This window comes from Papio anubis, chromosome 8 (assembly GCF_008728515.1).
Source record: "Papio anubis isolate 15944 chromosome 8, Panubis1.0, whole genome shotgun sequence".
Classification (NCBI taxonomy): Eukaryota; Metazoa; Chordata; class Mammalia; order Primates; family Cercopithecidae; genus Papio; species Papio anubis.
The window spans coordinates 94,487,830-94,501,748 of record NC_044983.1 but is presented as its reverse complement, the minus strand read 5'-3'; the positions used below and the strand labels follow the sequence as shown (position 1 = coordinate 94,501,748).

Here is a 13,919-nt window from a genome sequence, read left to right as displayed (position 1 = left end):
GGTGCTACCAACTTTCTAAACTCCCCTGAGCTGTATAATTTCTTGCAGGGGAAACACAGGGAGAAATAGTAAAGCTCCTCTCTCAAGCCTGAGATATATATAGTCTAACAGATATCATATGGTTAAACACTTCAATAAGCACTTAATTATTCCTATATCCTATCCAAAAAAGGGTGGAGGTAAGGGACTTACAGTTTGACTTCTATTCATATTCTCTTCAAAATCTTTAACACCCATAATTCCTTTAAGGCACATGGCTCTGCAACCAACAAACCCAATCTGGCAATCAAAGAAAGGTTCTCCCATCATAAGGGCCTATAAGAGGAAAGGAAATATTAGAACTAAGAAATTGAATTTAATAAAAATGTTGGAGGATTTCCTCTTAGAATCTCTAAATTAGTTAAACATCTTTAGAATTATGTCATTTCTAAATTTATTCTATACTATTTATTTATACTATCTAAGGGATAGTAAACTCTATTAAAATAAGAAACATCTTCCTTGTATTTTTAAATATACTACATCTGATAAAAACACATACTTATAAAATATTAAACAAAGAACATAATATTTAAAAATACAGGTTCAATATTGAAAGATTACCTCAACTGTAGTTCCTTCTTGTTCCCAACACAATACTTCTTTAGATTTTACTTTCTGTGGACTGTAATAACTACTCTCAGCTTGCATTTCTGTGAGCTAAGAAATATAAGAATATTAAGTAAATCAAAATTAGTATTAAAGAGCAATAAAGTGTCATTGTTATGATTAATTGATTAAAACAAGGCCAATTTTAAGATTCAGGAAACTTAATTATTAAGCAGGAAAGCAGGTGCAACAAAAACAGCTGTAACAGATTATCTATGGTATAAAGGTTGAATATGCTAGTCTCAACATATATAGAGAATTTAAATACTTTTTAAACTCCTTCCTAATATTGTTTTAAAAAGTGAAAGCTATGTGCAATAACAGTCCCATACTCATAAAATAATTCATGTATTCTGCCAAAAATTTACATAGAGTATAACCTCAGTTCATTTTATATTCACTAAAACATTCAACAATGTGTAGTTTCAGTCATTTCCAAGACTTCTCACTATTTGAAATAAAAAAGAAAGTGGTGATGAAATGCAAAAAGCTAAAATAGGCTCTTTCTAGTTCCTATGAAGGAAATAGAATGACGGATATTCTTTTCAAAATATGTTTCCTACTAAATCTCATAGACTCATTCAATCATGCAACAGATACTTTTTGAAGGCCAGCTAGATAAGTAGGGGCAAACCTCATTGTATTGCACTCTGCTTTATTTCACTTCACAGATACTGCAATTTTTACCAATTGAAAGTCTGTAGCAACCCCGCGTTAATCAAGTCTGTCAGCACCATTTTCCCAATAGCACATGCTTACTTTGTGTCTCTGTGTCACATTTTGGTAATTCTCCCAATAATTCAAAATTTTTCATTATTATTATCTGTTATGGTGATCTGTAATCAGTAATCTTTGATGGTACTATTGGAATTATTTTGGGCACCATAAACATGTCCATTTAAGACTGAGAACTTAATAAATGTGTGTGTTCTGACTGCTCCACTGTCTAGCCATTCCCCTCTCCCTTCTTGAGCCTCCCTATTTCCTGAGACACGACAATATTGAAATTAGGCTAATTAGTAATATTACAATGCTCTAAGTATTTAAGTGAAAGGAAGAGTCCCTGTCTCTCACTTTAAATCAAAAGCTAGAAATGATTAAGCTTAGTGAGGAAGGGATGTAAAAGCCAAGACAGGCCGAAAGGTAGGCATCTTGAGCCAAACAGTTGGCCCAGTTATTAATGCAAAAGAAAAAGTCTTGAAGGAAATTAAAAGTGTACACACAAGTGATAAGGAAGTAAAACAGCCTGTTGATATGGAGGAATTTTGAGTGGTCTGGATAGACAATCAAACCAGCCACAACACTCCCTTAAGCTAAAGCTGAATCCAGAGCAAAGCCCTAACTCTTAAATTCCATGTAGGCTAATAGACATAAGAAAGCTGCAGGAGAAAAGTCTGACAGTAGCAGAGGTCTGTTCATAAGCCTTATGGAAAGAAGACGTCTCCATACCATAAAAGTGCAAGATAAACAGCAAGAGTTGACGTAGAAGCTGCACACAGTTACCCAGAAGACCTGGCTAAGATAATTAACAAAAGTGGCTACACTAATCAACAGAATTTCAACATAGACCAAAGAGCCTTCTCCTGGAAGAAGATGAGATCTGAGCTAGACAGAAGTCAGTGCTTGGCTTCAAAGCTTCAAAAGACAGGCAGATGCTCTTGTTAGGGGCTAACATATCTGGTAACTGTAAGTTGAAGATAGAGTCCATTTACCATTCTGAAAATCCTAGGGCCCTTAAGAATCATGCTAAATCTACTCTGCTTGTGCTCTATGAATGGAATAAAAAAATGACTGAATGACAGTACATCTGTTTATGACATGGTTTACTAAATATTTTAAGCCTATGGAAACCTACTGCTCAAAAAAAAAGGACTCCTCTTAAAATATTACTGCTCACTGACAATGCACCTGGTCACCCTACACCTCTGATGGAGATATACAAGGAGATGAATATTGTTTTTCATGCCTGCTAAAATGACATCCATTCTGCAGCCCATGGATTAGGAGTAACGTTGAAGTTCAAGTCTTATTATTGAAGAAATACATTTCGTAAGGCTATAGCCACCATAGATAGTGATTCCTAGGCAAAGTAAATCAAAAACTTTTTTGAAAGGGTTCACCATTCCAGATTCCATTAAGAACATTCGTGATTCATAGAAGGAGGTCAAACGATCCACATTAACAAGAGCTTGAAAGAAGTTGATTTTAACCCTCCCGGATGACTTTGGGGTGTTCGAGACTTAGGTGGAGGAAGTAACTACTAGAGAATTAGATTTAGAAATGGAGCCTGAAGAGGACTTGCTTCTTATGGATAAATAAAGTGATTTTTGAAGATGGAATCTACTCGTGGTGAAGATGCTGGGAACATTGTTGAAATGACAATGAATTTAGAATGTTCTGTATATTTAGTCGATAAAGTAGCAGTAGTGTTTGAAAATGACTGACTTCAATTTCGACAGAGGTTCTACTCTGAGGCCAGACACGGTGGCTCACGCATGTATTGCCAGCACTTTGGGAGGCCAAGTCAGGTGGATTACTTGAGGCCAGGAGTTTGACACCAGCCTAGCCAATGTGGTAAAACCCCATCTCTACCGAAAATACAAAAATTAGCCAAGCGTGGTGGTGCATGCCTGTAGTCCCAGCTACTCGGGAGGCTGAGGTGCAAGAATTGCTTGAACCTGGGAGGCAGAGGTTGTAGTCAGCCGAAATCATACCACTACACTCCAGCCTAGGTGACAGAGAGAGACTCTGTCTCAAACAAAAATAGTCCTACTCTGAGTAAAATTCAGTCAAACAGCATCCCATGCTACAGAGAAATCTTCCATGAAACAGTCAATTAATATGGCACACTTCACTGCTGTCTTATTTTGAGAAACTGCCTCTGCCACTCCAACCTTTAGCAACCACCACCCTGATCAGATAGCAACCATCAATACTGAGTCAAGACCCTCCACCAGCAAAAAGTTATGACTTGCTAAAAGTACAGATGATTGTTAGCATTTTTTACCAATAAAGTACTTTTAATTAAGGTATGTATAGTGTTTTTAGACATATTGTTGGACACTTAAACTACGGTATTGTGCAAACATAACTTTTTATGCATTGGGCAAAACAAAAAATTTCTGTGACTTGCTTTATTGCTATATTCACTTTATTGCAATGGCATAGAACCAAATCCACAATATCTCTGAGGTATACCTGTACTAATCTAGATACTAACAAAACAAAAAATTCTTACTCCCCAGATGCTTACAACAAATTATTTATATGTTTCAAAAATTAAATAAATTATTTTTCAAAAGTACTATTTTAAATGCAACATGGTATCCTGGTTTGAATCATGGTACAGAAAAAAGATATCATGAAATTCAATTAATGTTTAAAATTTAACAGTAATGCATCAATGAAGGTTTCTTAATTTTGACAAATATGTTGTGATAACATAACAATAAGGGAAACTGGGTAAGGATTATAAGGGAACTCTCTACTATCTTTGCATCCTGTCTGTAATTCTAAAATTATTCCAAAAAGAAAAAGTTACTTTTAAAAAACCGTATTCAGCCTGTGTTTGCCAATTATTTACTTCCCCTCATTCTTAGGAAATAGATATATTCATCACTTTTAAATGCAAAGTCAAAGCTCACTTTTTAAAAAAACCAGTATTTAACTTAGGCCCAATAAGAGTTCTTGAACTAAAAGTTACAATTTTAAGCACAGTGACTTCTCTATATTGAGTATCAACTGATTATTCTCATTATTTATAATAAAGCTTTTTATATTTTATATTTTTACGTAATGTAGGCTCCTATTTCTTGGATGTTTCTAGTACTTAAATATACAATGTAGCTATTTTAAAGTACAATTCTGTCATCTAGAATGATTACTGAAGTAAACTTGAATTTTTTTAAATTGATCCCTCTTCAGCTGTCTACAATTATTAGAGACAAAAAGCAATTAATTGATTGAAAGGACTCCTGCGGTGGCTCACACCTATAATCCCAGCACTTTGGGAGGCCAAGGCAGGCGGATCACGAGGTCAGGAGATCGAGATCATCCTGGCTAACACGGTGAAACCCCATCTCTACTAAAAAAAAATACAAAAAATTAGCCGGGCGTGGTGGTGGGCGCCTGTAGTCTCCGCTACTCGGGAGGCTGAGGCAGGAGAATGGCGTGAACCCGGGAGGCGGAGCTTGCAGTGAGTCGAGATTGCGCCACTGCACCCCAGCCTGAGCAACAGTGCATGACTCCGTCTGAAAATAAAAAAAGACTCGAACATTACAAGAACTATTTTAAACATTATTAGAAAAATGCTAGATTTAATTTGGCATGATTTTTGCTGGACTGATATCAACTGTTCGAAATGCTAATGTAGAAACATGATCTTGTTTTCTTAACCAAAATATGAACCAGAAATTAATTCCAAACATTCTTCGAATCCAAGCTGAACAATGAATTCTAATGCTTTCCTCCTTAATATCAAGGTATCTCCCTAAGAGAAAACTTTGAGAAACATAAATGTTCTAAAATTATAAAAAGATGTTGACAAATACTGCCCAAAAAGTCTATAAAAGTTTTATACACAAACGACTATTTTGTTTTGTTGTTGTTTGCTTTTGTTTGTGTTTTTCACACAAGGTCTTCCTCTGTCGCTCCAGCTGCAGTGCAGTAGCAAGATCATGGGTCACTGCAGCCTAAAACCTCCAGGGCTCAAAAAATCCTTCCACTTCAGTTTGCAAAGTAGCTAGGACTACAGGTGCACACTACTGCACCTGGCTATTTTTTTTTAATAAAGATGGGGTCTCACTATGTTGCCCAGATTGGATAAATGCCTATTTTGACTTATTCAGTTGAATATAATTCCTCCCAACAATCAAGTTAACAGAAATGTGTCAGAATAATTTCAAATTTAAAAGTAAACAGGCAAAAATCACCAAAAAGGACAGTACCTAACTTGCAATCCTTGACTTCCCTCAAAAACTTCTACAAAAATAAGTGCTTTATTCTGATCATCTAAAACTGAAAATGTATCTTTTTTTTCTTTTTACAAAATGTCAGACTTTTTTTTTTTTTTTTTAAGGAGACACACTCTTGCTCTGTCACCCAGGCTAGAGTACAGTGGTGCAAACATGGCTCATGGCAGCTCAAACTCCTGGACTCAAGCAATCCTCCCACTTCAGCCTCCTAAGTTGCTAGGATTACAGGCAAGTGCCATCATCCCTGCTAATTTATTTATTTATTTATTGTTTGTACAGACAGGGTCTCACTATGTTGCCCAGGCTACATATCAGGACTTTTGATGTTAAAAAAACTGACAATATATCCAACAATATTTGTCAACAGTTGCCTTTTTATTTTTTAATATCTTATTTTATTATGCTTTAATTTTGAAGATGAATCCTTATCCCTTTAATTTAATCAATGCTAAATCAGTGAATTCAATTACAAAAATAATTTTTTCAGTAGAATTGAGAATGATGTTAAGATAGTACAGCTAATATACGCATTATCTTTTGCCCAAACTTTAAAAAATTAAATCAATCAAGTTATGACACAAACTTTAGTTGAAACTTATTTTCTACTTTTCAACTTTTGTCATATTAGAAAATACTGAATTATCTTAAGCAGAAAAGTCTTTAATACTTATTTGCAAATTTTTTTTTTTTTAGTAGAGACAGGGTTTCACCATATTGGCCAGGCTGTTCTTGAACACTTGACCTCATGATCCGCCCGCCTCAGCTTCCCGAAGTGCTGGGATTATAGGCGTGAGCCACCGCGCCCGACTATTGTCAAGTATTTTATAACTTGCCATCTGTTGTAGTTATAAATTGTGTAGCTTTAGTACTAATACAAAGAAAATCTACGCCAAATTTAAAACCATGGTAACAGAAACATTTTTTTTCCCCACTGCTATAACCCCACAATGTAACAAGTTGCCTGGAATAATATCTATACTACTATTTCAAAAGTTTAGCTCATTTCACATGGATTTATCTCCTTTACAAAAATGCAGACATGAAACAATAAACCCACAAAAAATGAAATTGGAGAATAAATAAAACCTAAAAAATTAGTCCATAAATTTTTGTAAACTGAAAAGCAGATGAAAAGGTGGGCAGATGTATGGATAATGGATGGATGCACATACTAATTCAAAAAATAAATATTTGTAGAAAATATACCAGGCAATTTCTAAGTGCTGAAGAAACAACAAATCTTTTTTTTTTTTTTTTTTTTTTTTTTGAGATAGTGTCTTGCTCTGTCACCCAGGCTGGAGTGCAGTGGCACGACATTGGCTTACTGCAACCTCCACCTCCCGGGTTCAAGCAATTCTCCTGCTTCAGCCTCCAGAGTAGCTGGGATTACAGGCATCCACCACCACAGCAGGCTAATTTTTGCATTTTTAGTGGAGACGTGGTTTCACCATGTTGGCCAGGCTGTTCTCAAACTCCTGACCTCATGATCTGCCACCTCAGCCTCCCAAAGTGCTGGGATTACAGGTGTGAGCCATTACGCCCAGCCCAACAAATCTTTTAAAATTACCACTTAATAAGTTTTAGTGTAATATCAAAAGGAATATCCACAATTTTTGAAAAGGCTATTAAAATACCCCTTCCTTTCCAAATAAATATCTATGTGAGGCTAGATGTTCTTCATATACATTAATTAAAACATGTCCTAACAGACTAAATACTGAAGCAGACATGAAAATTCAGCTATCTTCTACTAAGCCAGACATTCAAGATATTTACAAAAATAAAACCAATGCATGTCCCTTCTTACCTTTTAAAATATAGCAATTTTACTTTTACTATAAAATGATATTCACATCAACATATAATAAATTTATTTTAAAATAAATTAATAAATACATATTCTTAAGATTTGTTTTAATTTCTAATACCATAAATATGAGTAGATGTAATCTGAATAAACAAAACGCCTCAGAGTTCCCAATAATTTTTAAGAGTGCAAAGGTTTCCTGGAGTCTTGAGATCAAAAAGTTTGAAAACCACTGGTCTATAAGTTGCAATAAAGTTAATGAGAAATGACTGCATCCTAGAGGTACAGCTGATAGAACATGCTGACTGATTAGATGTGGTGGGAGAAGAAAAGATACTGATAAATGTTAAGCCTGAGCAAATTAGTAGATAATGTTGCAATATAATGAAAGGTAAAATAGTGGGGGTGGGGGGTGCACAACTGCAAAGAAAAATCAAGAGTTCTGTTTGTGTTAAGTATCAATCAGATATGAAAGTGGAAATATAAAATAGGCAGTTGAATTCTAGAGCTCAGGGAAAAGTGAAAAGTGGAGACACAAATTTGATAGTCTATCAGCATCTATATCATGATCGAGTTATATCACCTTGGGAGTGTGTAGATAGAAAAGATGAGAGGACCAGAGACCAAGCCCTATATGCCAACATTTAAAGGTCAGACAGAAAAGGAGAAGCACCAAAAACGACTACAAAAAGTCCCTCGTAATCCAGACATAATTTTTTCTTTTCTTTTCTTTTTTTTTTTTTTTTTTTTTGAGGCAAGATCTTGCTCTGTCACCCAGGATGGAGTGGCAGTGGCATGATCTCAGCTCAATTCAACCTCCACTCTTCCAGCTCAAGCGATCCTCTCACCTCAGCCTGGTAAGTATCTCATACTACACGCACATGCCATCCTGCTTGGCTAATTTTTGTATTATTCTGTACAGATAGTTTCACCATATTGGCATGGCTGCTCTGGAACTCCTGGGCTCAAGCGATCCGCCTGTCTTGGCCTCCTAAAGTGCTGGGATTACAGGCGTGAGCCACTGTGTCCGGCGATAAAATTTTTAAAGTAAAAGAAGTATATCCCAAAGAAACTCTTCTACATATATATGTCAGAAGATCTGTACCAGAACATTTACATCAGCATTTTTCAAAATATAGCAAAATAGGCCGGGCGCGGTGGCTCAAGCCTGTAATCCCAGCACTTTGGGAGGCCGAGACGGGCGGATCACGAGGTCAGGAGATGGAGACCATCCTGGCTAACATGGTGAAACCCCGTCTCTACTAAAAAAAATGCAAAAAAAAACTAGCCGGGCGGGTTGGCGGGCGCCTGTAGTCCCAGCTACTCGGGAGGCTGAGGCAGGAGAATGGCGTAAACCTGGGAGGCGGAGCTTGCAGTGAGCTGAGATCCGGCCACTGCACTCCAGCCTGGGCGACAGTGCGAGACTCCCTCTCAAAAAAAAAAATATAGCAAAATATATGGAACAGACTGTAAGACCCATCATCCTTCTTTCTTAGACTCATAAATCAATCCCACGTCATTCTACTAGTTGTCTGAAGATTTAATTTTGGATTCAGTCCCACACTACCACTGTCATAATTCTTGGTGATTTCAATATCCAGAGAGATGATCATTCCAAAAGCCCGATTTCTCAGTTTTTTGACCTCCTCTTCTGCATTGATCTTGTCCTCCAGATTATTTTCACCATCACCCTAACTAAAGCAACAGAATATGACCAGAAAATATATACAACCACAATGACTGGTATATCTTCAAATTCATGATCACTTTTGTGTAGCAGGTCCTTAGTGTCCCTAGTGAACATACATATTCAAAGGCAATTACTCCTCATCCTCCCCAAGATGACAATTTTACACCTTCTTCCCCTTCCTCAAAACTTCTCCTCCTTTCCCATGTTTACTCTGAGTTAAGAGAACTATTTAAAGAAAAAAATAATCAGAAGAGAACTTTCAAAAACCACTACCACCTTTTCTACCAAACCACTTATGTGGGTGCAAGAACACATTGCTTTCTCTCCTGCTATCATCAATGAATGACCTATTGTCCCATTAGAGGTCATCAGACTTTCCACCTCTACAAAAGGTGCCAAGCCCTCTTCTCTTCTCAAGAATATTACGCCAGCAATTCTCCCCCTCTTGCCTATATCAATTTTTTCCTCTCTATTAGATCACTCATATCACCAAACAAATATGCTATAATTACTCCCATCTTTCAAAAAAAAGTCTTTAGCTCCACAACCCCAACCAGCTATTTCCCCATTTCTATGCTCTTTATAACAAAACCATCTTGAAAGAGTTTTCTGTACTCTTCAACAATTACTCTACTACCATTTGCATTTTTATCTGTCCTTTTTGCATGATAAAATATACACAATAAAATTTATAGATTTAACCACCTGTCAGTATACAATTCAGTGGCATTTAGTACAAAATATTGCATAACTATCCCCACCATGTTTGCAGAGCTTTTACATCATACTAGGCAGAAACTCTACCTATTAAGCACTAACTCAACTTCCCTGTATCCTACAGCCTCTAGCAATGTCTATTCTACTCTCTGTTTCTGTGATTTTGCCTATTCTAAATACCTCATCAGTGATGGTTAATACTGATTGTCAACTTGATTGGATTGAAGGCTGCAAAGTATTGTTCTTGGGTGTGTCCTGCCAAAGGAGATTAACATTTGAGTCAGTGGACTGGGAGATGCAGACCCACCCTCAATCTGGGTGGGCACCATCTAACCAGCTGGAAGCATGGCTAGGATAAAGCAGGCAGATGAATGTGGAAGGACTAGACTTGCTGAGTCTTCTGGCCTTCATCTTTCTCCTGTGCTGGATGCTTCCTGCCCTTGAACATCAGACTCCAAGTTCTTCAGCTTTTAGACTTTGGGACTTACACCTGTGGTTTGCCAGGGGCTCTCAGGCCTTTGGCCCACACTGAAAGCTGCACTGTCAGCTTCCCTACTTTTGAGGTTTTGGGACTTGGACTGATCCACCACTGGTTTCCTTGCTCCTCAACTTGTAGACACGCCTATCATGGGACTTTACCTTGTGATCGTGTGAGTCAATCTCCTTAATAAACTCCCTTTCATACATACATATAGCCTATTCTGTCTCTCTAGAGAACATCATCTAAGTGGAATCACACAATCTTTGTCCTTTTGTGTCTGGCTAATTTCACTTAGCATAGAACTTTCAAGGTTCATTCATGTTTAGCATGCATCAGAACTTCATTCATTTTTTTTTTTTTATGATGGAGTTTCACTATTGTTGCCCAGGCTGGAGTGCAATGGCGTGATCTTGGCCCACTGCAACTCTGCCTCCCAGGTTCAAGCGATTCTCCTGCCTCAGCCTCCTGAATAGCTGGGACTACAGGTGCCCACCACCATGCCCAGCTTTTTGTATTTTTAGTAGAGACGGGGTTTCACCATGTTGGCCAGGCTGGTCTTGAACTCCTGACCTCATGATCCACCCACCTCAGCCTCCCGAAGTGCTGGGATTACAGGCATGAGCCACCACACCTGGTCAAAATTTCATTTTTTTATGGTTGAATATTATTTCACTGTATGTATATACCATAATTTGTTTATTCATTCATCCACTGATGAACATTTGGATTGTTTCCATTTTGGGAGATCACTGAATAGAGTTACCATGAACATTTATGTACATCAATCTGTTTGAATACTAGTTTTTTATTCTTTTGAGTACATACCTAGAAATAAAATGGCTAGATTATATGGTAATTCTACATTTAATTTTTTGTGGAACCACCAAACTATATTCCACAGCAGATGCACTATTTTACATTTCTACCAGTCTTCCCATTCACTTTTAACCAACTCCAGCTAAGATTCCAACAGTGTCATATCACTGCTCTGCTCAAAATCACCAGTAATTTCCACACTGTCAAATCCAAGGATCCATTCTTACAAATAATCTATTCCCTCCTCTTTAAAACATTTATGGCACTTACCTTCCAGTCTCTTGGTTTTCTGCCTACAATATTGATCACTTATTCTCAGCTTCCTTTGCTATTTCTTCCTCATCTTTCCAATTTCTTACCATCACAGTGCCCCAGAGCTTGGCTCTAGAACCTCTTTTTTCTGTTCTACACTAATTTCAGTTTTAATAAAATCATGACTATCAAATATATGCATCTAGGCAAATTTCTAACCTGAATTCTAGATTCATATATCCAACTGCCCACGGAATTACTCTACTTAAATATACAGCAGGCATCTTAAACATACTAAAACTAAATTCCTCATCTTCATCTCAAATATAGTCTTCTCCTAATCCCAGTCATCTCAAAATGTCAGAGCTCAACTCTTCTAGTTGTTCAAAAGCCATCCTTGGATCATCTTTTTTTTTTTCATTCATGTCTCATAATAAAATCTATCAGGAAATTCTGCCTATTTGACCTTCAAAACACATCCAAAACACAATCACTTTTCATCACCTCCACTTGCTATCACCCTAGTCCAAGTCATTACCATCTCCTGCTTGAAAATTGCATTCCTATCTATTTCTTTTCCTTACTTTTGCTTCCAACACAGCAGCCACAGTGATCCAGATTAAAATATAACCCAGATCATCATATAATTCTTCTAAAAACTGGTCAAATATTGTTTATCTCACTCGGAATAAAAGACAAAGTCCCAAAAATGATCTACACAGTTTACAACTTAGGAACCACTCCAAACCTCATCACCCCTCTTATCTTTCATACCACATTCATTTACAATATCTCATGATACTATTGGCTTCCTTGCGGTTCCTTGAACTCTGGTGCCTTTACATTTGTTATTACTGGAAGGTTCATTCTCAGATATTAATAAGGCTTCCTCTTTCGCAAGTCTTTGCTTTAATATTCCCTTCATAATAAGGCCTTCCCTGACGATCCCATTTTAAACTGCATAATTTCCCCTCTAGTGAAAGCACTCACTATTCCTCTTCCCACTTGATTTTTTTTTTTTTTTTTGAGACAGAGTTTCACTCTTGTTGCCCAGGCTGGAGTGCAATGGCACGATCTCGGCTCACCACAACCTCCACCTCCCGGGTTCAAGCAGTTCTCCTGCCTCAGCCTCCCGAGTAGCTGGGATTACAGCATGATAGCATGCGCCATCACACCCGGCTGACCGGCTAATTTTTTTTTTTAGTAGAGATGGGGTTTCTCCATGTTGGTCCGACTGATCTCGAATTCCAGATCTCAGGTGATCTGGCCACCTCGGCCTCCCAAAGTGCTGGGATTACAGGCGTGAGCCACCGCACCAGGCCCCCACTTGATTTTTCTACATAACCTTTATATTCAATGAACACAATATATATGTTATTTGTTTATAATATCAACTTAAGTTTGAAAAAGCAGGAATTTATATCTGTTCACTCTGGTATCTCTGGAGACAAAACAATGCCTAGACACAGCTGGCACTGAGAATATTTGTTGAATGAATTAAGATATTACTCGGGACTATTACAGGCATGGTAATAGTATTATAAAAGTCCAGGAAACAAATAACTCAAAAATTAAGTTTGGGTTATATGTGAGAGGAACAGAAGGTAAAATATGATCAAAGAAGAATACATGGGGGATCAAAGCTACTAGCAATTTTATATTTCTTTTGGCTGAGATGCAGGGGGACTGGGATTACAGGTGCGAGCCACCGTGCATGGCATAATTTTGTATTTCTTCAAGTAAAAGGGTATTTACTTTATTATTCTTTGACCTGGACATACACCTATTTGTATATATTATATATATTTTTGTATAGATGAGAATAGATATTTTACATGCATTATTTTAATGGAAGAAGTCGTCAAATTATGTTAAATACTGCCGGAAAAATAGCTAGAAGAGGACCTAGTTAACAAATTTGTCCTTAAAAGCGAAACAAATGAGGAAAGAGATAATTATATATAAATAATCCTTTAAAAACAAAAATTTGTTATGAGGCTGGGCATGATGGCTAACACCTGTAATCCTAGCACATTGGGAGGCCAAAGGGGGAAAAACGCTTGAGCCTAGGAGTGAGACCAGCCTGGGCAACATGGCAAAACCCCATCTCTACAAAATATTTTTAAAAAGAAAAAAAAAATTAGCTGGGCACAGTGGCACATGCCTGTAGTCCCAGCTGCTCGGGAGGCTGAGGTGAGAGGATGTCTTGAGCCCAAGAGGCAGAGGTTGCAATGAGCTGTGATTGCACCACTGCACTCCAGCCTAGGCCAGACCCTGTCTCAAAAAAAAAAAAAAAGAGAGAGACAGAGACTGTTATGATTGTTACGAAGGCAAGCACAGAAATGAAACCGTACCTGATGGGTAAAAGAATTCAAGGGAAAATTTTTGCTGTTCCTTTCTTTTTTAATGACAATATTAAGGCATGTTTGTACACCAAGTGAATGATTCAATAGGGCAAAAAACTATCCATGAAGCTAATAAAAAAGAAATGTGGAGAAGGCCCTAAGAAGACAGGAAGGGATCAAAATTCAAAGA

General features: G+C 37.3%; 1 protein-coding gene across 1 annotated transcript in view; it reads right to left on the bottom strand.

Moving 5' to 3' along the window:
- VPS13B (vacuolar protein sorting 13 homolog B) overlaps positions 1-13,919 on the bottom strand; it is an 876,795-nt gene that overhangs the window by 775,544 nt on the left and 87,332 nt on the right. The window contains exons 9-10 of the mRNA XM_031669315.1: positions 604-699; positions 193-315 (exon numbers count right to left, since the gene is read on the bottom strand). Coding sequence (XP_031525175.1) covers positions 193-315; positions 604-699 — 219 coding nt within the window. The remainder of the gene's footprint in view (positions 1-192; positions 316-603; positions 700-13,919) is intronic.